Source organism: Nipponia nippon, unplaced genomic scaffold (assembly GCF_047370975.1).
Source record: "Nipponia nippon isolate SJK-2023a ecotype South Korea unplaced genomic scaffold, ASM4737097v1 scaffold_3, whole genome shotgun sequence".
NCBI classification, from domain to species: Eukaryota; Metazoa; Chordata; class Aves; order Pelecaniformes; family Threskiornithidae; genus Nipponia; species Nipponia nippon.
The window spans coordinates 96,264,380-96,288,231 of NW_028262347.1; the positions used below are offsets into that span (position 1 = coordinate 96,264,380).

The 23,852-nt window shown below is 41.7% G+C and overlaps 2 protein-coding genes and 1 non-coding gene across 10 annotated transcripts in view; 1 reads left to right on the plus strand and 2 right to left on the minus strand.

Annotated features, from left to right (window-relative positions):
- Nucleotides 1-1,606: 1,606 nt before the first annotated feature.
- TIMM23 (translocase of inner mitochondrial membrane 23) lies at nucleotides 1,607-20,095 on the minus strand. Of its 4 annotated transcripts, none has more exons than XM_087764821.1 (8): nucleotides 19,932-20,095; nucleotides 19,318-19,376; nucleotides 16,080-16,173; nucleotides 15,769-15,853; nucleotides 13,331-13,389; nucleotides 10,989-11,099; nucleotides 4,545-4,636; nucleotides 1,607-2,112 (listed from the first exon to the last, which is right to left on the minus strand). In XM_087764821.1, the coding sequence occupies exons 1-8, from the start codon at nucleotides 20,026-20,028 to the stop codon at nucleotides 2,095-2,097; spliced, it is 615 nt and encodes a 204-aa protein (XP_087620947.1). In that variant the 5' UTR covers nucleotides 20,029-20,095; the 3' UTR covers nucleotides 1,607-2,094. The 4 variants fall into 4 exon arrangements, with proteins under 4 accessions (XP_087620947.1, XP_087620944.1, XP_087620943.1 ...); XM_087764818.1 differs by lacking the exon at nucleotides 4,545-4,636 and adding an exon at nucleotides 10,641-10,780 and having other exon boundaries at nucleotides 19,932-20,094; XM_087764819.1 differs by lacking the exon at nucleotides 1,607-2,112 and adding an exon at nucleotides 10,641-10,780 and having other exon boundaries at nucleotides 4,560-4,636.
- On the minus strand, nucleotides 14,018-14,220 carry LOC148054785 (small nucleolar RNA SNORA74). The gene has a single exon (XR_015707130.1). It is a non-coding gene; the product is annotated as a small nucleolar RNA SNORA74 (small nucleolar RNA).
- An 81-nt stretch (nucleotides 20,096-20,176) lies between the features above and the next one.
- PARG (poly(ADP-ribose) glycohydrolase) overlaps nucleotides 20,177-23,852 on the plus strand; it is a 72,575-nt gene continuing 68,899 nt past the window's right edge. For 4 of the 5 annotated variants that reach the window (XM_087764802.1, XM_087764805.1, XM_087764803.1 and 1 more), the window contains exon 1: nucleotides 20,177-20,617. In XM_087764802.1, the coding sequence (XP_087620928.1) occupies nucleotides 20,440-20,617 (178 nt within the window). In that variant the 5' untranslated portion in view covers nucleotides 20,177-20,439. The remainder of the gene's footprint in view (nucleotides 20,618-23,852) is intronic. The other variant, XM_087764804.1, reaches the window with a different exon arrangement.

Genomic DNA, 23,852 nt, shown 5'->3' on the forward strand with positions numbered 1-23,852 from the left:
TGGGTCATATTTCAGTTCCAAAAAAGTCTCTAGCAAAACTAAAAGACACATTGCAAAGTTCCTGACGCTTAAAAAGCGACCACTATCAGCCCCCAAATTGGCTAGCAATCCTTCATCCAGCATTGTCGAGCGCGTAGGAGTGCAAGTCCTATTAACGGTGACTAAGAAACATGGGCAGGGAGGAACTCACCAATGCCAAGGGGAAGAGAAAAAGCAGTTCAGGAAGAAAGTGCAAGCGTTTTCCTGATGGCCCACCCAACAGCACTGCGCAGCTCACGCCTATTCACCTTTCTGCAGCCCGTGAGTAGGGCAGTTTTGTTGGTGGCGTGGCCCTCAAAAAAAATGCACGCTAGAAGGTCTAGCTCTGACACCACAACAGTGATACACAGCCCACTAAAAGACAGTAAAACATAAGGCTTAACAAGAAACAGCATTTACAAAGCAGGTGAAGAAAGACCTGTTGTCTTTCCTTTATGCTACAGCTAGTTAAGTGCTGGCATAAAGCATCTACTTTGACCTGGTATCCCCGTAAAGCTAATTGAGTTCACCTGTGAAGGCTCGTTAGCTAGAGCATTTGCTCTATAAAAAGCCAGTCTCAGAGGCAACCTCCTCCTAAAAAGGCTTCTCAACAAAGCTGGATTTTTTCTCAGAGGAAGGTAAGAGCTACTACCTTCCCTCTCCTGCTTTTTTTTTGTTGCTGTTTCTATTTTTCTGAATGCAACATAGTTATCAAGAGCTGTTTCAGTAGGGAGAATTCAAGTAATGTAACCTCTTATTTTGCATTCACTTGTCTACTGAGAAGTAAGTTTCTTATTTTTCCCTTGCCCTGCCTTCACACTGTCTCAGACCTGTTTAATTGTTTACAGACTCTATTTAAAACCTGAAGGATTAAGCTGTTATACAATAACTCTAATTACTGAACTAATTCACAACCTACTGTTTAATTTATCTGCAAACAATGCTTGGTACATGGCTTAATTTTAACACTGGAGAAGGTGTAGGTTCATTACATCTCTTCATTCTGCCAATGACCTACAAACATCACTTGGGGGGGGGGGGAAGCATATCCCTAATTAAAAATCCTGTAATAGGCAACGAGAGGAGTACTTATACTGTTTGGTTTCTAACTGTTGGCTAAACAAGTTCTGAAGTCCTGGAGCACCCAAGTATCTTGATAACCCACTGGCAGCTGTTCTCATAGCAACTGTACCTCATCCAGAAACAACCAGTTCCTTATTTATTGGAGCAAATAAGGGAGTGGAGTCAAGCCCTGGTATGCCTCACCATCACCTCGCATCAGGAGACAATCAGCCTGTTAGTTCACTTCCCCTCACCCACTAACTCCCCCAGGATTTTATCACACTGGTCCTTCAAAACAAAACTGTAAATAAGAGTCACTGGATGCTGCCCATTATTGTCTTATCGGTAATAAGAACAGCAAAGTGTAGAAATGGTATTGCTTAAGTACCACCCTTTTTATTAATGATGATGTCCCTTTTTACAGCTTACCCTGCGCTGCCAGAATAACAAGCCTTGCCCTGTGCCAGTTGCTACTTAAGGCTCCAGCTGCCTGGGTGATGCACGTTGAAAGACTGCAGCGAATAGCTCGATGGACACAGACTTTATTATGCGGTGCTATCGCTGTAGTACACGCAACCAAACAAACCTGGTAGCGCAGCAGGTACAGCTATGGGACTTCAGCATGCCTCGTAGCTCTGGCCCAGGGCTAGCTGGTGAGTGTGTCAGGGAGACTCCATCTCGGTGGCCACTCTGTTCCCTTGCAGGTCCAACAAGTATTGCTGCCTCTCCAGCGACTGGCTGGCAGGAAAGAAAGGGCCAGTCCAGCTACATGGTGTCAAGAGGTTCCTCCCAGCATAGCTTCCTTCGGTTTCACACTAATTGTAAATAAAATAGGAAGGGGCACCAGACAGATCTCGCAACTGATTTGATTGGTGACTATGCAAGCGTGTCCTCCGTCCAGCACCGGCTGCCCTGCTCAGAGGGACTGCCGGGCTATGGAGCCCTTCATGTGCTCCCAGTTGTTATACAGAGCGTAGAGGCCAGTAAGCGTCAGACCTGCAATACCACCTCGTGCTATCCCACGCACTCCACCTGAAAAAGAGAAACAGATTAAAATCCATTAACTTTACATCTGTGGAAATGGTCAGCTACAGCAACTTCCAAGAAGCTGCTCAAATCCATCAGGCATCTTAATGAAACACAGTTTTTCTTTTTTGAATAACTTTCTAGAAAGGGTACCCGTGCTAATTCTACCCTCCCCTCTAATCTGCTGCCAGGCTCAAGAAAGGTCATTCCTGATCCTGACCACAATTCTGCTGGTATGACTTCTCAAACTATGTTACTGCCTGAGTGAACTGCCACAGAACACTCGAAGCAAAGCCGGCTTTTCCCAAGTCCTGCTTTATCTATTCCATCTGTCCTCAATGCAGGTGTTTACAGGCAGATATGATCTCTTCCTGCTTTAAGAACTCCTCCATTTAGGATTTCGGATCAGGAATAATAACCATATTCATCACAGTAACAAGGTTTGGGGGGGAGGAGAAAGGGCAGGAAGGAATAAGTGAATGCAACAGCAGCTGATGTGAACATGACCTTGGGTGCCAGAGATTCACGAGGGCCGTCACGCAGAACTTGGCACAGCTTTTTGTGTCTTTGGAATTTTAAGCCTTTTGAAAAAATCAAAAAGTAGATGAAAATAGTAGTAGGTAAAAATACAGGGCAAGCTTGGCTAATCCCAGCAGCCAGCACACCTGGCTGGAGCTAGGAGTCAGATGGCACCACAACTCCATTCCACCCATGCGAGGGTTGTGGTGTACAGGGGCAGAAGTAGAGACTTCTGTTGCTTTTACTAAACAGCAGAATGTTTCTGTTCCTCATTAATAGAAATTGTCTTGGTAAAGCTCCCAGAATGCACTATGAACAAGAATGCACAAGAAGACCTGAGAGTATGACCCTCAATACTATGAAAACTTCACTGAGTTTGGTTCTGCAATGTTTGTCAATCCCAGCCAAAGCAAGTTAGATAATGTGTACAGTATATAGAACAAAGCCAGTTTCCACTTACAACCAGATAAAACCTGCCCGCTTTATTGGTAGAACAGACAGTGGAATTCAGGTTCCTCAAACTTGAAAAGAAATGCATCTCAGTAATCAGTGATTTTTATTTTTTTTTCATTATGGGTCATAAAGTTGTCTCACAGAATTGCATTTAGGCTTGTAGTGGGGCAAGAAGCTGTTGGCGTCGGCTAGACTGAGACTCTTACCTGTGCTGCAAGATCAAATGGATTTCACTGGAGTTGTTAAACCTAGTCACATTGCCCAGGCACGTAACGAAACCAAGAACATTGAGAAGTGATAGCAGAAGTTGGACTTGGTACTAGAGGTCATGTCTAGCTGTAGTTTCTAGAGATTTCACTGCCAGACCAGCTATGATGATTCAAAGTCTTTTTGGGATATTAGGCTGAGTTCACTGTTGAGAACTCTACAGCTCTAAGGAAAGCCATACTGATTATGCACCTATGTGCCTAAATCAGGATTTGGGAATGCAAATGGAGTTGCACAAAAGGCTTTTCATGTGAAGGGGCTGCAGCTGGGTACACAGAACTAACCATGTGCAAGCAGCTTCTGGCAAAAAGCCACAGGTGAAATTTAAAGGACACTTTGTGTGAAACAAATATTTGAGATAATCTGTAAAAATACTAACTCCTTGTTACTTTTGGGAAAATGAATAAAACATTAGAGCGCTTGATTTTCTGCTGTTTATATTAGGAAGCAATTGCTCACAGAAGAAAGCCCCAAAGAGGGCTCCTAACCATTTTGGTGTACAGGAAAATGCACAAAACGTGAAACATTCTCATAGAACACAACACAGTACAGAGCTATGACTATTCCCATAGGCTCCTCCCTCAGTCCCCAGGTTCCATTCCCCTCCTTTCCCCTTAAAATCCTGTTCTTCCTATGGAAGAAAGGTAGGTTGAAGGCTGATCAAGCCTGGTTCCAGATTCTGGGAAGTTAGGATTGTACAAGAAAGGTATCTTCTTTAATTTGGACAGCTGAGCTACTTTCTAGCATCCTTGCAGACTTGGACACAGGGCTGCTGAGACGTACTGCTCCTAACACAAAAAAAAAAGTTATTTTCATGTGCTAAGGTCAGCCAGGCGAGGATGGCAGCTCTGAATCCACTTACAAAGTGTCAACCACCAGGCCTAAAGCAGTCTGTAGGTCTTGCAGACAACTTGGGGGCTTTGCTGAAGATGTTTCAGTGGAAGCCTGTTTCACAAACAGGAACTAAACTTGTGCAGTTGGTATAGGTGCATTACTGAGTTGGTTAGAAAAAATCCAAGAAGAAAACATGTAGGGAACCTGGTAAGAAACATTTCTTACATCTCGGCTACAAAATTGTACTGGTAATTTGTTTTGTAGCAGTTGCACCTGGTTTCTGAACTATCCACAGTAATTACAAAAAAGGGAGAGAGAAAAACTTTCCTTTCCCTAACTGGTTAGGTTTGTGTTTGAGTAAATACCTCCAGGTCTGTGGCAGACACAAAACAGTAATGCACTGCAGAATGCAGCCCGGTTGCTGGGCAGGAAATGTTAAGCCCTCTGAGAAGATTACCTTGTTAAAAAAAAAAAAAAAAAGTAAAATTCTCCACTCCCATCCCAGCTGTGTTTGCATGATAGAACACATTCCCACCCCTCCTCTGCAATCACTCTCTGCAAGCCTCTGATACTGCGTCTGCCTTGACAAACCCTGCTAGAAACATGGTCGTAAGCCTATAATCTTGCGTGTCTGAGTAAGATAACTTAAAGTTCCAGCTGACAGACATTTCTGAAAGCAGGTATTTTGAGATCAGGCAACTTGCACAATAGTTGAGAAGCTGCTAGGGGTTTCCAAAGATACACGTGATGCTGTCTAAATGAGAATTTAGTTCTCTGTTTGGCTTTAGCTGCTGCATCCTTTCACCAGAGAGTATTGTCCCTCTTCCATGCATTTAAAATAGGTTTCAGAGTACACTATGCAATGACACACAACATACTAATAGCACACCTCTGCATTTCTTTGTAGCATGAGCCACTCCTAACACTGAATTTGACTCATATAGTAGGTAAAACCATTCCCTATATTGTATAACATGAGGGCAAAATCTTCCATTTAGGACCTTACTGTCTCTATTTTCAGAATGTGTTACTCCACTACCCTGGGACAGTTCCTGGGATGTTTAAAGCAAGAACCATCCAACAGCAAACATTAGAAATACCTTAACTGAAAACCCAGGCCCATGTATTTATGCCAAACCAAAGAAGTGTAATATTTCAGTTGTAATTAGTTTTCTGTCTTCCAATCTCTCTCTCTCTGATATTCAGAATGCAAACAGTTTCTCTTCCTTTAGGGCTTCCAGGAACAAAAATATTTTTAAATGGTTTAAAGGGTTTGACTTTTCAAATGTACAAGGCAACCTCAGTTTTGCTCCACATTCAAGCACAGTGGTAGCTAACCAGACCCTCTGAACCATCAGGCAGACATTTGTTTGAACACCTGTGGGTGGTTCTAATGTCAATAGAAAACTGACGGTTTCCTCCTGCTGCTCCACAGGGGTCATTTTATGAAATCTTGTAAGTGTGGGCGAAGTCTATGGGTACAGAAATTACTGAGGAAACTGATATATTTATTTTTGAAAACAAGATACATTCCAGAAAAGCATCTTCCACTTTCATACTGATACAGCTAAGACAGTGTTACGCTTAAAATACAGAAACAACAAAGCTTGAAACAGGGAAAATGTCCTGTAGTTACTGTGGTGTGAAGGCTAACTTAGAAAAACAGTAAGAATTTAGAATTTAATTTACAAATTTAGAAGTATTAAAGCTGTTGAAATTACTTTGCAAACATTATTAAAATTCCCTGTTTTCTCGCTGAGTGAAAGCAGCAGCACCTGACTGACAGGAGACTACTTTGGCTACTGTAAATGCCAGCAAGAACCCCAAAAATCCCTGCAGCACTGAAAACTTAGCTCACTGCCTCTGCTTAGCAGAGCTGGGCAGAATGCAGCACTGCTTTCAGTGACCATGTGTATTCCTAGACATTGGCCCACAAGTCACAAAGCAAGCCTCATCTGCTTGTAGTTTGCTAGTTTGCCCTTCTCGTTCTTATTTCAGACCCAAACCGAAATCTTTTCACTAAACACCATTTGATTAATAGTCCTAGAGACCTGTTATGTTAAAAGCAGGTTTTAACAGAGGTTTGTAATTCCTAAAACGCCTGACTGCTCTGAACTTCAAAGTTCAGAAGCAAATCCTTTACTCGCTTTTCTTGAAATAATGCAGAAAATTAAGACATCCCAGGGCCATACCTGCAGCAGTCTACTAAAAGCTCCTCTTTCCCCCTCCCCACCAAACAGAAACAAGACAAAAATCCTGTCTGGTCCAAAGAAAAACACAGATTGAACCCACAGGGAAGAGGCTTTTATAGCTCAAGAAGTAGTTAGCTAACACAACTCCCTTGAACTCCTACCCCCTGAACGTCACTGGCTCTGGCCAGACTTTACTGCTAGCACTAAAACATTTAGCCCTTCTTAATTAATTCATAATGACTTTATGAATTAATATGTCAATGACATATTGACTTTTCAGGGTTGTGTTCTGAGGTCTTAAAATAACAACTACTCCCTTCAGCTATTGCTAGCATGCAATTCCCTTCTCTTCAGATGTACAACATTTTATACCAAATCATGTAACATCTGTTGTGCAAAAGGCACGAGATGCTCTATCAAGTATCGGGTTCCTACTGCACAGAAGTACAGTAAACGAAATAATTTAGTTTGTCCAAGGCATTACTTTATTTTTGTTCCTGTTTTCTCTAACCTCAAGAGTAGAAAAAAAAATTATCTAAGAAAAAGAACATCTACAACCTGTGCAACCCTCAGATAAGAGGTAAAGGCTATTTAACTTTTTTGCTTACTGAAGTCTCTGTCAGGAATTTCAATGAGAAATTAATGGCTGTCACACTGGGTCAGACCAAAGTCCCACCTAGCTCAGTATCTTTTTCCTGGGAGATCAATCTTGCATGCTTGAGGAGGAGTGCAAAATCCTCAGCCAGCTCTACCTTTGTGACATGATAACTGGAACCATGTGCATTTTCATGGTGGGAAATAACAGTGAAATAACAGAAATAACAGTGACATAGTGCGTGGTGACAATCATCTCTGTGATTTTTGCTACTTTCAGAGACTAATACAATTACGAGAAAACAAACTAAAGAGGCTTGATTTAGAAAAGAGGTTGAAAATGCATGCAAGGGGGCTACATATTTGTTTGTTTCAAGATATGTTAGTTTTTGTGCTTAGTAACATTTATCAGAAAAAACTTGGCATAACAGATCTTCATTTCTGCCTTTGCTTGAAATTGAAGAATAAAGAATAGTAGCTTATTAAATGGAAAAGCCATCCTCATGGACTTAGGCTATCAGATTCCCTTTTAGCAAAACTCTAACAGGACTGACTAAGTTGCAACAACATTTCTACCACACGGGCCACTGGCAAAGGAACACAAAGGGTTTCCTTTCATGTGTCACTCAACTTCTACCCAGCACATTCAATTTGTGAGCTCAAAACGCAGCTTCCACAAAGTTGCAAGTCTAGTAACAAGTTAATGTTGTACTTGCATTGCTACATTTGGTCTAAAATCTAGTAAGTAATCTTAGTATTTCATCTCAAACAAATGTGAAAACTAGAGATCGCTTTGGTCAAAGGGATCAACTAGTGTGCTGTTTCAAAGTTCCTCAAATCCATTTTACTTTCACTCAATTCAACATCTGTTAATCTAAGCCATACAGTATGCCGAGCCAGATTCCAGCTAACACTTGTTTATAATGTCAGGTTAATGGCATCTGACTCACTTCAAGGAGGACCATCAGAAGTCTTGGGGACTTAACTGCTTTAGTCACTTGTAAGGGGGAACTTTCAGTGACTAATGCCACTTCCAGTGAACAGAGCAGGGCTGAACTCCACAGTCCTCACTTGCAGACTTTTTAATCTTCTCATCCACAAGCTGTGTGTTAAGTAGCCTTGCACAAAACCGCTCACAATCTAATGGCTTTAGAACGTGCATATTTTGGAAAGCCTTTTTTGTTTGACTGCTGGCATTTTGGTAATGATTAACACCTCTACAAGGACAAATTGTGAAAACTGGGACCAGTTTGGGGCAACAAATCTCGCCTTGAAAAAGTCTTTCCACTTTTTGTTTTCCTGTCTACTCCTCCCCCTCAGCAAAGGCTTAATCATTTGTTTCAGAAATTCAATCTAGGCTTTGTAGTGTACCCAAGAGTATTTTTCAGTGCAGCAGGGTTGCTGATGGGATTCCTCCACCAGTGCTATGTTTAAACATGAACCAGAAAGTCATAATAAAAAAAAGCTGCCATACTTTATACGGTTTCTTCTTAAATACGTTCCTGATCTCTTTACAAAACAGGAATGATGGAAGTGGGAAATCTGAGTGTTTGAACAGTGTTGCCTCCAAATCTGTATCTACCCTTTGTGGATTACAGAACACCCTTGATTTGAAACGGCGTGTTTGCGGGAGTTTCCAGCTGACACTAAAATATGGGTATTTATAACAGAAAATGTCCCTGATGGCTTTCAAATTTTCCTTTTTAAATGCCATCACAACATGGCATTCCATGTAACACAGGAAATGATTACAATCTTTATATATGTCAGATGTGAACTGATCATTTGCATATGGTTTAAATATTCAAGATTTTTTAGGTAAATATATATTGATGCTGGGTAAAGGCATAACTTAGAGGGAAGCTTTACGATACAGAATTAGGAAGGGCATTCTGGTATAAGGTGACAGGAGAGGAAGCATGGGAGAAGCAGCAAGACAGAGCATGAAAGAAAAAAAGGAAAATAAGATTGTAATTAAATTCTTCAAACGGATGTGAATATCATCTTTTTCACTTCCAGAACTAATCCTTGACCTCTGAGGTGTACTGTGCCACTCAAATTTCCTCTATACAGTGAAAAATGTATTTCTTTTGAGTTTCTGTACACTATAGTTCATATGTACAACACATACTTGAAATACAATACTGTAACGAATACAGACTTACTCACTACATTCACCTTTATCGGTGCTACTATTAGCTCAGTAGATCTTATGCTACCAAATAAAAGTTCCACTAGCAAGAAAATTTTTTGTAGTGTCAGATGACTGTGCATGTGCCTGGAGTAGTTATCCATGGTTGCACCGTGCCAAAAAAAAAAGAGATTACACATAATGCCAGCTCTATACTTCTGAAAGGTAAGGGCAAAGCTTCTGCTGGAGTGTAAGATGGCAGTTCTCCTTAATGATAAATTCCTACAGAAGATATTAAGACTTCTATACTGCTACCCTATCCAGCTCTTGGCAATTTGGCATATCACTCATGAAATCCCAAATAAGCAGGTGATTACAAGGGAGCTATGTGCTCTTGCAAGGTTAAGTGTGCAAGCTAGTATTTATGAAGGCTGCTCAAGCCAATTATTTCCAGTTTCAATTAGTCTAGGCCAACAGGAAAATAAGACTTCTCAAACTGTTTTGCCCTGATAAAGCTGGCCTTCAGGAGCACTTCTAAGATGCTGAGGCTCAGTCAGATATACAAAAGTACATAGGTTAATTCTAGAATTATCTCCTCAGTAAAATACAGGTGAATCATATAGCCAAAACTTTATCGAGGTACTTAAAACTTTTTTTTTTTTTCCCCCTGTGGTAATGTCAATCTGCGGTACCCAATAGTCCTCTAAAAAAGATTATCCCTCCAATTGTTGAGCTTGGAATATGTGTTAACAGGCATTTTGCTGATGAAGATCAGACCCTCTCTTCTGCAAACAATTCAGTATGCATCAGCAAACTAACCTTAAAGCCATGCTGTTCTCAAATAACGTTGTTTGTTGGTTTTGACCACTATGCAAAGACTAGAGTCCTACCACAAGACAACAGTTTCACAAACAGCTAAGTAATCACTTTATAAATATATTAGTTTCCCTCTGCATACTTTAATGACATGAATTTGTAAAACTGGTTTACCAAAATCTTTTGTCTTAAGGAAAAAAAAAAAAGATCCATGTTATATTTGAATTCCTGATTTTCACTTTCTTGAGAATGAATTTTTTATTAATCCTTATTTGGAATGCAATTTTGCCTTACACTCTACTTAGGATTGTACTGGATGAATACCACTGTTTCATTTATGCTTAGAGAAAGTAATCTCATTTTAATATTTCTAGTTATTGTTGCTTAACCTCAGAAGTAGACAGCATCACTTTAAGCTTTTTCCTTTTTGGCATTAAAAAATTGATTTCAATTAGCTGAAAAAAGACACTTAACTGCATTGCATCTAGCAGATAACTGAGACCTATTAGTTCAATATCCCCTAACTCGCACATTGTTTTTCACAGAGCTAAGACTACTTAAGGAAAACTTGCATTTAAAAAAAAAAAATCCTAGCTGAATTAAATTGCATTCTTTCTGACCTGCACAGGACTAATAATAATCATGAGAGCTAAATTATGTCCGTTACACACTGAATAAATACTCAAATGTTTACTCAGATTTATCGTTAGATTGTATAAAATACATACCCAGCTCATTCTTAGCCGTGTTTTTCAAGTATAGCAGGAATAAAACCAATAGTTTCTCAAGCCCATGAGTGGATGTAGGCAAATATCTTCCAAAGTCAAAGGGGGTGGGTGGGGGGTGGAATACACGGAACACAGCTTGACTGCATCAAGATGAAAATTATTACAAGTGATTCATGTGATAGTACCTGGAGCTGCAAAAAAACCTACATTCTAGTTCTATGTTCCTAGTGTACCATTTTTACACTGCTGATTTTCAGAGCAGGACAGTATTTAGTAAAAGTAATGAGAATCCTAATAACTAGGATAAAGCACAAGAAGAGGAAAAATAGAAACGTTTTGCTACTCTACCAGTGCTTTTGTATAGCATTCCTGTCAAGGTTCCAGCAGCTATGGTGTTCAGGTCATCTTCTGCACCTCGTGTTTTTTCAATGATGACTCCGAACGCACTGTAGAGTAGAGCTGGGAAAGAAAAACATATCAAAAAATTAAAGTTAAAACTCCCATTCTCTGAGACACAAGACTTAGAATCCAGGCTCAGTGTAACTATTTAGACTATGCTTCTGAAGCACAGATTTTCTGTTTATTTAAAGGGGGGGATTAGATTGCTTGGGATTTGACATTTACAGCTGCTTCACCTCTGCCTGTGTATGAAAACTTTGTCCCTGAAGGGCCTTTTGCTTTAGGAGAACTTTAGGGAATGTCCCAGAAAGGATTAGAAAAATAAGTGCACGGGCTTTTGGCATGGATGCATATATAATCTATGCATTTTGATGAAGGGAGAAGGCACCCCCACCCTCACCCCTCATAATATAATCATATTTCATGCTGACAAATAACAGTAGAGTATGTCATCATTTTAAAGTGATAAAGACACCATGCCACTTTAATTCATCCCTTGTCCTCCAAGAATTTGAAATCTTTACTTCTGCTAAAAAGCATGTAAATCCTTCATAAGCAACCATATTAATGTCAATGAGCTGAACAGTAGCATCTTTCTCCATTCAGCATAGGCAACAGTATTTTACCTTGTCTTAGTAGCATGTAGTATTAACGATGAGGGGAAGGAAGAGCTGAATTCAACAACATTTTTTTAAAAATAGTTTAACCCAGATATTGCTACCTCTGTTCAGGAACAGAATGACAAAAATTGTCAGTAGTGACAAAAGGAATTTTTGAGATACAGAAATGCTGCACATGTGAAATAAGATGCAAAAATACTTCAGCTCCTTGAAAGGAACTTCTCTGGTAGTTAGGACAAGGCAGAGCTATACCAAATCCCAAAATATCAAGTTCTGCTTAACTCTGTGACTTCAGAGGCCATATTTTATAAGAAAAATAACAATTTGTTACTGGAATGCACAAACATTTTCTTGAGTAATCTTTCTTCAAACACAGCTGAAAAAACCTGTTAATGTGTCACTTAACCTGGAACCTTGAACTGCAGTGTGCCTGCATCTGGGTTTTCAGACATGCTTTGATTAGATTTGGAATACAAAATAAGAAAAAAACCCAAAACCAAACAAAAAAACCAACAAAACCGCCAAAAATCCCACCATAAAACTCACTAGGTAATATGCATCTCTTATGAAAAGTGCCATTCTCACTGTAGTTCAGAATCCCATCTCTAACCGTGATCTCTATTCTATGCCTCAAAAGCTGATGTCTGAGTTAAATGACAAGCTAATCTAGTCTTTAGAAATAAGACTGAAACAACGCAGTAAATGCAACTTAGCCTGTGCTTTGATGCATTTTTCAAAATTCAAACATATGTAGACTGGGTTATAACATGATGTAATCTCTGTTTTAAATACTGATCATTTCTCTTCTGTTATCGCTTTGTGGGGCAATGAGTTCCATCATTAATCTTCTTCAAAAGAATTTAATCAGTTTTGGATTTCTCCTTTCAAAGTAACGGAGCACCCTCTGCTCTTTTAAGAGTGGGGTGGGAGAGAAGCCAAAGAGCTTGTATTCTCTAGGGCATTAGTTATTCCGCTGACTTTTATGAAATCACTTGCAGTTGTTTTTCTGAGGCAACTGATGTGATTTTATTTCCTGCCCCCCTCAAACCTCAGTTCACAGAAGTGTCTTTCTCATACATCAGGCTTTTGATCATTTTCTTTTCTCTTTTTTTCTAACCCGTATTAGTTATAAGCAACATTTAGATTTAAAGTTGGTGGTATCATATGTGATTTTTCTAGATAAGCTACCATCATAAAAGGATAAATCTTTGTAGTCACCATCACGTTTCTTCTACAGATAAACATTTTGTTGACTCTTTAACTGGAAACAGACATCAGGCAGTTGCTCACATGACCACTGAGTCTCTTCTTAGGTTAGTAAAGTTATTTCAGAAGTATTCAATTATAAATTGTGAATTAACTGGAACTTATTAACAAGTAAGCATTACCCATAATTTTCAGTTATTCCTGTTATTCCATAGCTAGAGTTCTTGTTTGTAACATCCTAAAAATTTTGGGGTTTAATTACAGGCTTTTGCTACTTACGCTTCAAATCCAATTTTAGCCTTTAATTGCCTTTTCAATGTCTACTGAAATGCTGTCATGTCCCAAAGAAAAAAAAACTGTGTTTTTTCCTGATAGATTTCATAATGAATATTTAGAGAATACACTTTCCCATCAAACAGTTACACCTTTAAACTGTTTGTCTTACAAAATAACAAGTTTACTTACCCAGAGATCCCAGAGTGTTAGCCCATAACGCTCCTTGCCTTGTCACCATATTTAGAATTCTATAAAGGAGTTAAAAAGGTATTAAAACCTTTAGCTGTCTGTGTTTACATTGAGGCAGTGTTTACGATAGTAGGCATAATGTGTTTACACTATACATTTGACTAATAAAACTGGAATAATGAACTAAAAGCCCTTCAAAACAAAACAGTAAGGAAAAGCACACAGCTTGGTAATACATAATCTCCTCTACCACGCATACTACAAATAGTAATGCATGCAATGCTGAAGGCAAATATTTAGTCCTGTCAAGTGTTAAGAAAATCTTGCTCTCTTTTCAAGTCAAACTTGCACCTTCCCAAGAATCCAATCTCTTCTGTTCAAATGACTTTCTAACCCTAGCTGACATATGTTCCTGACATGGTGACTACATGTAGCTACTGAGAATGACTGATACGCTGATTTAATTGGGTAAGAGAGCTCCAAGAAAGCTAGAGTGTTCTTCTAGAAGGTGCAAGCAATACAGGGACCATGTGTCAGGCAGCATGGTGATGCTTGAACAAACAGGGTGGGTATTAAAAGCAAGCCTGAACCAAAGCAAGTCAAGAAGAAAAGAGGTAATCAATCTTTTGCACTCCCATTTGTCAAACTTAGCACCCAACAAAAGGTAAAGTACCCTGAGTATTTCTGTATGTATGCTTCCAGACTAGCACTAAAGAGGGAAAGCAAATCTTTAGCGCACTCTCAGGGAAGCACAATGCCACTTCTTTTTGGCATCAGCTGTCTCCAGAACGGTGACAACAGCAGCCAGAAGAAATGACTGATCTTTATCTCCCAGCAGTGTAACACTATCACAGGCACAGTACTGCTCTGGACGGCTGACTACCACTGGAACTTAGTTTATCATTTAAAGCAATGAGTGTGTCACACATTATGTTCCTTCTGATTTGAGTTCATTTTCCACTACTTTTCCTTTTTATAATTTTCATTAGGAGACACAGGCCATAACTGAATATGGTTAGGTAATGAACTAAACAATAATGGAAAACTTCATTCTGAAACAAGAGAGAAAAATCCAAGAGGCTAGGGTATTGACAATCTCCCCCTAATTACAATCCCCACTCCCATTCTGCTTAACATTACATTAATTCTGAATTGATGAGAAAATTCATAATTTAATAACCATGACATATTGTGAGATATTTGATGATGGGGTATTAACAGCAAAATTCAAATTCATTAAAAAAATTAATATCTGTGTAAAGGATATTAAGGATAAATTTGAAGGAAATCTAGCTAGGCAAGTCTCTTCCCTGCATCTGATTAGGGAAACATGGAACTTAATACACTGTTTCAAGGTGATGACCTTCAACAGGCCTTGCCCCTTGAAAGGCAAGGACTAACAGCAGCATGTGTGCTGACTGCCACCTGCTGGGCTCAATCCATCAAAGTTTGTGCTTAACAACATGTTTTTGTCTGACTCAGCTCCTTCCGAATACATAAAATAGAATTCTGTTCATCTAGAACATTATGGAAGAGTCATAATTATAGTGGGGAATACTTTGGTTCTATCTTTAATTCTAGAGATGGTAAAGAAGGGGACGAAGTGTACAGAAACAATACTTTAAAAGGAGCAGAGCCAGCATAAACTGTACTAGGAAATACTAAATTCCTCCTCCAAAATTTCCTTTTCCCAAAGTATTCTGGGAGAGTGAAAACGTTTTCCTCCAGTTATTTCACTTCCCTACTTTCCTATGTCTCCTTCACAGGCACTTAAGTTTTCTTATAGTTATGTCTAAACTACCAGTAATTCTAGAAGGAGAAGCATGAAAAAAAAAGTGTTCCTGTCTTCACTGTGTTCTTGGAAACAATCAGGTAAGGTGAAAACATGGGAATGCCATGGGCGTTCACGGAGGCTGTAATCCAGAACAACTTGGACCATGCCACACTTGCTCAACAGCACACACCAATGTCATCCCCAATGCAAATCCAGGCAGGCCCAGCTTCTGCATCTTAATCTCTTCCTGGTTTTGGAAAGTTTGGGAAAGAAGAGAGAACTCACTCTCAGATAAGTCACAGCAAAAAATAGCTCAAACTAAATTGTGCTTCTCCTGGGAATACTTCAACACATAAAACCACTGTTTTGACTTTGAAGTAGATTTCAAGTAAATATCAAAGTAGTAATTTATTCTCAAATATTTAAGGTAAGTCAGAGGACATACCAATTGTCACTAAATGAAAAGCAAAAAGCTTGAACTGAACATCATTATAACTAAAAACATTTCGTAACCTAAGGAAGGCAATCACTGACTCTCATTTGTCCCTAATAAAAACACAAAAATAGATTTATTTTTGCAGTATATTCAGATCTAACTTTGCACAAGCTGGAAGAAACAACTCTGTCACTAAGGTGTACTTTTTTTTTGAGATTAAACACTTACTGTACATTTCTAGGTTTTGACCATGCCATATTCTGTGTCTCCTTCAAGCCAAGTCGCAAACCATTCAGTGCGCCAAATGCTGCCCCTAGTTGGCATAATATCAGTGATTACTTTTTAAGAAGAAGAAAAAGGAACAAAAAGAACAATACTAGAAGCAAATACTGAGAATAGACTTCAGTGTATAGACTGAAGTTAAGTAACTGTTTATGTAAGACTAGACTGCAGAACAAGACGTTTACAATCTCGTCAATTACTGTAGTACAGAGGTGTTACCTGGACAGCTGGGAAAAGTGAAAAACACAACCACCTACCTGTCATACAACATCCTCCAATGGTAAAAAAGGCCAGCTCAAATCTGCCTCGAGTTTTGTTGGCTCCTGTGGGCAAGATAAACTCATCTGTATCCTGGGGGAAAGCAAAACAAAACAAACACCTTTGTATTTTCCAAGTATACCTGCTTCAAAATGTAGGCAATATTAAAATTTTTTTCTTTAACCCATACAATGAACTAAAGAAAAAAATAGATACAACCAGCGTTTCTGGAAAACTGTTGTCTACACTAGCACAAAGATGGAATATACTATGTGTATACTTTAATAAGAATGAAAAAAGACTTTAAAAAGATAAACTGAGAGCTTTTTTTTTTTCCTAGCTGTCTTAACTTTTTATAAATTACATCAGGCAGTGAAGGAATTCATATTGTGTGGGTTGTTGGTTTGTTTTTTTTAAATGACTATTTGCTTAATTATTTATTACATCTTGCAGCAGGCAATACAAGACTCACTGCCCTCTAAAAACCTTCCTGTTGTCTGATTACGCAGCACTGTTTCCTCACTGAGCAACCTATACTGATGCAGTAATGCATTAAGGTTTCCCACTCCTGACACTAAAGAAAAACTGCCTTTGTACCAAAAGAAGTATTTCCTTGCACTGAAATAAGTGACCTATTTTGAATACATGAAAAAAGAAAGGAATACATTCAAAACTGGTGATGATCAGGCATGAAATATGCGAGGTGGGTAGTTTTTTTACTTGTGCATCTTTCTCCCACAGGGACAGGCTTGTGTAATCGTAGACAAATTGTAAATCAGACTGGTCTAAAAAGCTAGAGAAATGGGCTGATAACGAGCATATGTGTAGAGATAGTGGGCCAAGGCACTTTTTCAATATGAGACACCGACAAGATGCACACATGTTGATAAGGTGCTAAAGCAGTAAGATCTCTTTTTGTGCTTCTGTGCTTTCCAGTCACAGTACTATTCACCCTCCGTTTAACTGACAGATGACTGCAACTGTAGGCTTAAGTAATTGCATTCTGAGGGGTTTTCTTAGTCCATACTTGGCACTGAACGTGGATGACAATACAGAAAAATATACAGCTTCTAAAATTGTGACTACTTTATCAATAAACTGAACATATAATATGGTTTCTATCTTCCCCATAACTAGGTATTTGGAGAAATTCAGTGTGTACACTATTTAGCAGTTTCTTACAATTTTCACTATTGTCCAAAAAGTCAAGATGAAGCAATCACTGTCTGTATGTAAACTATGTTTCTATAGAGACAGCCACCTCAGAAGCCCATCCTCTAGGTTTCTGACAAAGGCTGCCATGCTATTATATAATGCATACCTGCTGAAGGTAACAAAAGCATTGCAGAAAACACATTGGGTTTTGCCTGCGTTAATGGACTAACAAAGAAGGTGGGTTTCAAAGTCATGAGTACCATTGTACTACTTGTTATTATGGGGAGGCCAGGATCAAAATATAAGACTCTCAATAATGAGGCTGACTTTCCCTCTGCATTCTGAAAGCAAATGGATAGTCTTTAAATACAGGAGACCCTCACCCCTCCACACACCTTCACAGACTAACCAATTTTAAAGGCTAATAATTTAAGTTCTTATATTCTAAAATATTAGCTATGTCTTTTTCCTTGAATTTTTAGAATCACAGAATGGTTAAGGTTGCAAGGGACCTGCAGGGACTGTTTAGTGCAACCGTCCCCTGCTCAGAGCAGGGTCAGCTAGTGCTGGTTGCTCAGGGCCGTACCCAGGCTTTGCACATCTCCCAGGATGGAGACCCCACAGCTTGGCTGGGCAACTTGTTCCCTTTTATTTCAATATACTTGCTAACGCTAAACATGAAGAGCAGTGAAGTGTTACAACACAAACGGTAGCCTCTAGTGTTACGTCAATAGGGTTTTTTAGAACTGTTTTATAAGTTACTCGTGACACTAATGCCAATACCTTCTTTTCTTCTAAAGCAAGCTTTTTTTAAAAAAAAAACAAAAAAACAAAACAAAACCAAAACTATTAGTATACACACATTTTTGTTCCAAAAACTCTGTTATACCATTTTTAACACCAACATGTTCCCAGATATACTGTACTAACTAAACAAGACAACTTTAGAGTGTATTTTCAGAAGAGGTCTAAATAATCACCTAGCATTTTTTTGACCACTCAACAACAGCAGGCAAGATAATCATGCTAGTGTATCCACTTCAAACAGAGGCATATCCCCTGTTTTCTACCATTATGGGAATGTTACGTTGTAATCTTGACTACAACAGCTTCTAGTGAAAGAGAAATATAAAAAACAGCCCCCAGAACTGCATTCAGAGCTTTCCACTTACAAAAGCAGCAGTGACCCAGTGTACCGTGAAACAAAAGGCACACAGATTAGCAGATACTATACAACTGTTGACCTTCAGTGCTACTGCTGCAAAATTTAATGTTCTCAGATAATATAAGCCACATATATAAATATATAGACAATATTAACTAAATAAAATCATTAGGACATGCATCCTTATTGGATTAACTTAAACCTTCTCAGCTATAGTTAATATTGCTGAGAAAGGAAAACATTAAAATTATTTTACTTTCCTTATGGTGGCCTATGGGCCATCATGTTATGTCAACTAATATTAAGGTGCGTAAGTACGATAGCTATGTTATTCTGTAGAATAAAACGGAAAGCTCTACTTCATGATGGTCTCCCTTCAGCTGGGAAATGGCATAAGGAAAGTGGTACGAAATTTGCTGCTGCTGCGATGACAGCACATACGATGACAAAGCCTGTACCCCCAGGTCTGGGGTTTGACTGGACACCTCTGTAAACTGATCAAACTCATCACAGTACAGAAAACTACTCCATCAAAAGAGTGGAGAGTTTCTGGCTGCTCTTACTGACTGAAGGGGCTCAGTGGAGGGTGTAACAAATGCCAGAACTTGTGCAAGGGCACATTTGGGCTGTATGCCTCAGAGTAGGGAGGGAGACCTCCTCTTTTCAATAGCAGCAGGCTTACATTGACAACTGTCTTGCTTGCCCTCTATATTAAAACTGGTTTTCTTCTCCTAGATGCCATCGCGCTGGAAGCTTTTATTAAGAACAGTACTGAAAAAATCGTTCCTTTCAACTGTTCATCAGTTCAAGACTTCAGTAGATGCTGCACAACGCTGCATGATTTTTGAGGTCTTCACGTATGACCATACAAACAATGGAATCTAGTTCAACGCAATAAAAACAAGCCGCCTTCTCACCTGTACAAGATACCTGGGGTCCAAGTTTAAATATGGGGACAAAGGACTCATTCCAGTTACTGAAAGGAAAATAAAAGAGAATACTTTAACACCAATTTCCCTAGTGGCAATTTCACACCCAGCAAGTTAAAAGGGGGCAGACCGCGTGCGTGGAAGCCGTGAAAATTCTGCGCTTAAGTTGCGCAACCGATTAAAGCACGACACCGACTGACACCCCCCCGTTTTCAGGAATCGCTATAGGAGCAGCACGGATGGGACGGAGACGACGTCTCTGTAACCAGTGCCCCTCGCAACGCGCTGCCGGGGCCGGAGCCGGAGCCGGAGCGGCAGCCCTCGCCCTCTCCCCTCCAACCCGCGGCCGGGGCAACCGGCGGAATCGGCTCTGCCTCGGCTCCCCGCGGGCGAGGCGGCCGGCACAGCCCCGGCCCGCTGGCGGCGCGGCCCCTCGCTCGCTGGCTCGGCCGGCCCGGCCCGGCCCTTTCCCCAGGCCGCGCCATGCTGATTTCCGAGAGCAGCGGCGCCGCCGCGCCCGGCCCTGGCCCGCTGACGGGAAGCGGATACCGGCCGCCTCCCCCAGCTAGCCTCGCCGGTCGCCCCTGCGCGCTGGTACTCACGCGGCACCCCGGCCAGGTCGGCGTGTGAGTACCCCATGCCGCCGGCGCCGAAGAGGCCGCCGAGGCCCGTGCCCTTGGAGTTGCCGCCGCCCTCCATGGCGCCGCCGGGCCCCGCGCCCGCCGCCCGCCGCCGCAACGACCTCCGCGCGCCGCCGTAAAGCGCGCCGCGCTGCTTTTCGGCCCGCGCGCCCGCTGCTGGCAGGGGGAGGAGCGCGGTCGCCATGGTGAGAGGGGTGAGGCGGGCGGGGAGCCATTTTGCTGCGAGCGGCGGCAGCGCCTGGCCGCTGTCGCTGGACGCGGCTCGGCCCCGGCTCCGCCGCTCCTTCCGCCGAGGGGGCGGCCGGCGGGACGAGCTCGGCGCTGCGGGCCGGAGGATGCGGAGGGGCAGAGCTGCCGCCGCCGCATCGTCGCGCCGACCCCGGGGGGTGGCTGTCGCCTGGCCCCGGCGGCCGCTGGCGGGCCCGCGCGGCTGAGGCGGGCCGGGCGGGCGGAGGCGGGCCCGCCGAGGATGAGTGCGGGCTGCGGGCGGGACCCCCCTCGGAAGAGAGCCCGGCCGAGCACCGCCAGCCCCGGCGGCGGCTCCCAAGGAGAGCGGCCGCCGCCGCCGCCGCTCGGTCCCCGCCAGGAGGGGCCCGGGGGCAGCAGCTCCGGCGGCGGCAGCCCCGCCACCGCCGTGGGGAACAAAGGTTTGTACCGGCCGGGGCTGCGCCCTCCCCGGGTCAGGGGGAGCAGCTGGGCGAGCGCCGGGGTCGTCCCCATCCGTTCATCCGTGTCGTCCCCGTCCCGTCCCCGTCCCCCCCCCCCCCCCTTTCGGCGGCCTGGGTGGTTTGGGGGTGCTGGGGGACGGGGCGGCTCTGCCCGCAGAGCCTGGGCGGTGCTGAACTTGCCCCAGCCGGGCCGGAGCGCTGCCCGGCGGCCCCCGCCGCCCCGTCCCGCCGGCGCCGCTGGGCCCGCGGGAGCCGCGGCCGCGCCTGGGGCTTGGCGGGAGGAGGCGGCCGGGGCGGGCAGGGGGCTCCGCCGGGGGCTCTGCCGAGTTGCGGTGTCCCTTCCTGCTGCTTATTGCATTTCTGCTGTGCTTCTGTTGGCGTGATAGGCTGTAAGGAGGGCAGCGTTAAATGGAGAGAGGCCGCTTGTGCCGGTGCACGTAGCCTCCCCGGAGCTGGCCTGCAATGTCGGGCTTGTGTCGTGGCTAAGTTGGCTTCCCGGAGCCGGCGTGTCCCGCGTTGCCGAGCCCGGCGGTGCGGGCGGTGCGCGTTGCTACGCTTTGGAGACGGCTTTGGGTACAGGATTCGTTATCCTGGCTTTATGCCTGATTCTTTACAAACTTTCAGTAACAATGCAGCCATCCAAGCGAGGTGTGAGCCGCTAAAGGTAGCGTGTTTCGTAGGTGAGAGGACAAATACTTGCTGCAAGAGAACTGACGTTCAGCGGGGTGTCGTGCCAGGCTATCGCGACAAGGAGAGCTAAGATCAGTGACAGGAACCCCCATGGGCATGCGGCTGCAGGCCTAGAGCGCTGCTGGTCGTGTGCGGTGCCCCTCCTGCCGGGTAACAAAGCTGCGTAGAAGTTCCCACGTGGCTTCCTCAGGTTATTTTTATTTGGAGCTCATGCTGTCAAAATAAAATTTTAATGCACAATAAAGTACCTATTTCAGGAATAGAAAGGAATGCAGGGAAGGAAAAAAAAACCACCAAACAGATTTGCTGTGGTCTTCAGTTGATGAGTTAAACCTCAGTAACCAGTAAGTAAGAGGCAACTTTGAGTAGATAATAGTTTGAAGTTATATGTATGCACTCCTACGGAGTGATGAATAAGAACTTTCTAAAAATTCATTTATTTTCCTCAGTGGTAGATTCTGAGGAATGGTTTGTTTTATGGGAATGATTTGGGGAATCTTGAATAGAAATTTAGAGACCACTTAAAAAAAAAAAATTACACCAAAGTCTGTTTTTATTGTTTACACTGAATGTAAGCATACATTGTCTTTTTGTTGCCTCTTATGTTTTTATCACCTTATCTGTAGCAAGAAGAGATGTTAGTAGTATTAAAGAAAAATGATGTGTGTTATGTTGGTTATAGGGCTTAAATGGCTAGTCAGATGTGAAAGTTCAGACCAAAGCCATTCTGTTCTGTTCTGCTGCTATCATTTCTGTTTATTGTGCTAATGAATAAGTATTCCTTCCTCGACACAAGTTTATACCTCAAGAGGTAGTCAGCTGCCTTTTGAAGAGATTTATTCGTCCCATGTTTTAACATGTCTCTTCAGGTTTTTTTCTGGCTGCTTCTTTCCCCTTTCCTGTAGGCAATTTGGATTAACACTTCAAATATAAGAAGGTGAAACTTGGTAAACAGAATGACTAATATACTTCAGTTTTAGTGAATCTTTAGAAATAAAAACCTTTTAGTTTGTAAAAATCCGTCAAGCTGTTATTTTTGTCCGAGTGGGGTGAAGCTGAGTGTTTGTTGAAAAATTGAATGGCTGAGTATCTCACAGGTATCCTTGTGCTTAGGTAATCTACATACAGCTTGGCATTACTCCCTGGTGTCCCAGTCCCATGGTGGCAATTTTGCACTTTTGTTTGTGCTGTTTCAGAAGAACTTAAAATGATCTAAACATTTTCTGGAGATTACTTTCTCATTCTTGAAATTCTGTACTTTTGATGAGAATATTTGATAACCAGCTGTGGAAAAGTGTTCAAGGCCTCGAATGTTAGGGAAAGCTTTTATGAAACAATGTCTCTTAAGTTACCTATGGCCTAAGCTACCTGTGCTACAAGTTACACAACCTCCATTTTGCAGTAAAATGCTGAGTCTTTCTGTGGTAGCTATTAATCGGAATAGCCAGATCTGCTGTACTGGTTTTTAAATTCTGCAAAACTACTGTTGCAACAGGGGAACTAGGAGCTACAGATTTTACTTACCCCAGTTGAAAGCAGTGAGTAAACACCTTACATAGTCAGCAGTGGCAGGTAGATAACTTGTCTTGGCAAATGGAACGAAAGGGAACTGAAGCTAGTTGCCAAATTTTCAGAATTACCTTTAAATAACAGCAACAAAATAAAAACTAAAAAACACCCTTCTTATACTAATGAAGATTACTTTCCAGTTGTGAAATAACTGTTTTGAGTTTTTTTCTCCCTGTTCCCCCCACAAGTCTCTACATAACTAGTTCATGTGCTGCTGTTCTATTGAAAGCTTTTCTGAACTGCAGTGTCACAGAGACTGAACACATTCACTGGAGCCGTGTCATTGGTAGTAAATTTGAAAAAATTGTCTCCTTCACATTTTGTTGCTGTTTAGGGGAGTAAGCATTGATAGGCTTTATAAATAGTTTATGGATGGAGGGGAAAAGATAAAGTCCTTTTCTCAGCACTTGTCACTTCTAATGTGTACAATCTTTATATTAAGTCTCATGTTTCACAGTATGCTGAATACAAATGAGGTTCTCAGCTGGGTCTTCTATGATGCCTGGTTGTTAGGTTTTTTTGTTTGTTTGTTTGAAGCTATGTCATGTTGCCTCTTCACTCCAAAATTCAGCAGAAATCTTTCAAGACTCAAAGTGGTGGTGGTAATTAAAGGTGATAATGAGAGCTGGAAAGTTCAAGTTGTTCTTTTTTTAAAAAAAAAAAAACCTAGAGATTCACTGTATGTTTTAAACCATATTAAAAAAAATGCTGGATGAAAAAAAAACCAACCACGACACACCAAGCCTGGCATTTATAAAGATTATTACAGAAGCTACAGCTGCTGACTGGTATGAATTAAATATTGCATCACATGTAGTTTTAATAGTGTTAGTCTGCATGCTCCCTATAGTAGAGATGATAATGAGTACTTAATTGAGGTGTTTTTATCTTCATTCAGTACAAGTTATCTTATTCATATGCAATCATGTTGCAGTTTTATCATGTTTCATGTAAT

Excerpts from the sequence above, each read along its gene's own strand:
- TIMM23 (XM_087764818.1), bottom strand. The coding sequence starts at position 20,028 with ATGGAGGGCGGCGGCAACTCCAAGGGCACGGGCCTCGGCGGCCTCTTC. Across the intron at positions 16,174-19,317 it reads ACCCCAGGTATCTTGTACAG|GATACAGATGAGTTTATCTT; the intron begins GTGAGAAGGCGG and ends GCTTTCCCCCAG. Across the intron at positions 13,390-15,768 it reads TCAAAACCTAGAAATGTACA|AATTCTAAATATGGTGACAA; the intron begins GTAAGTGTTTAA and ends ACTCCTTTATAG.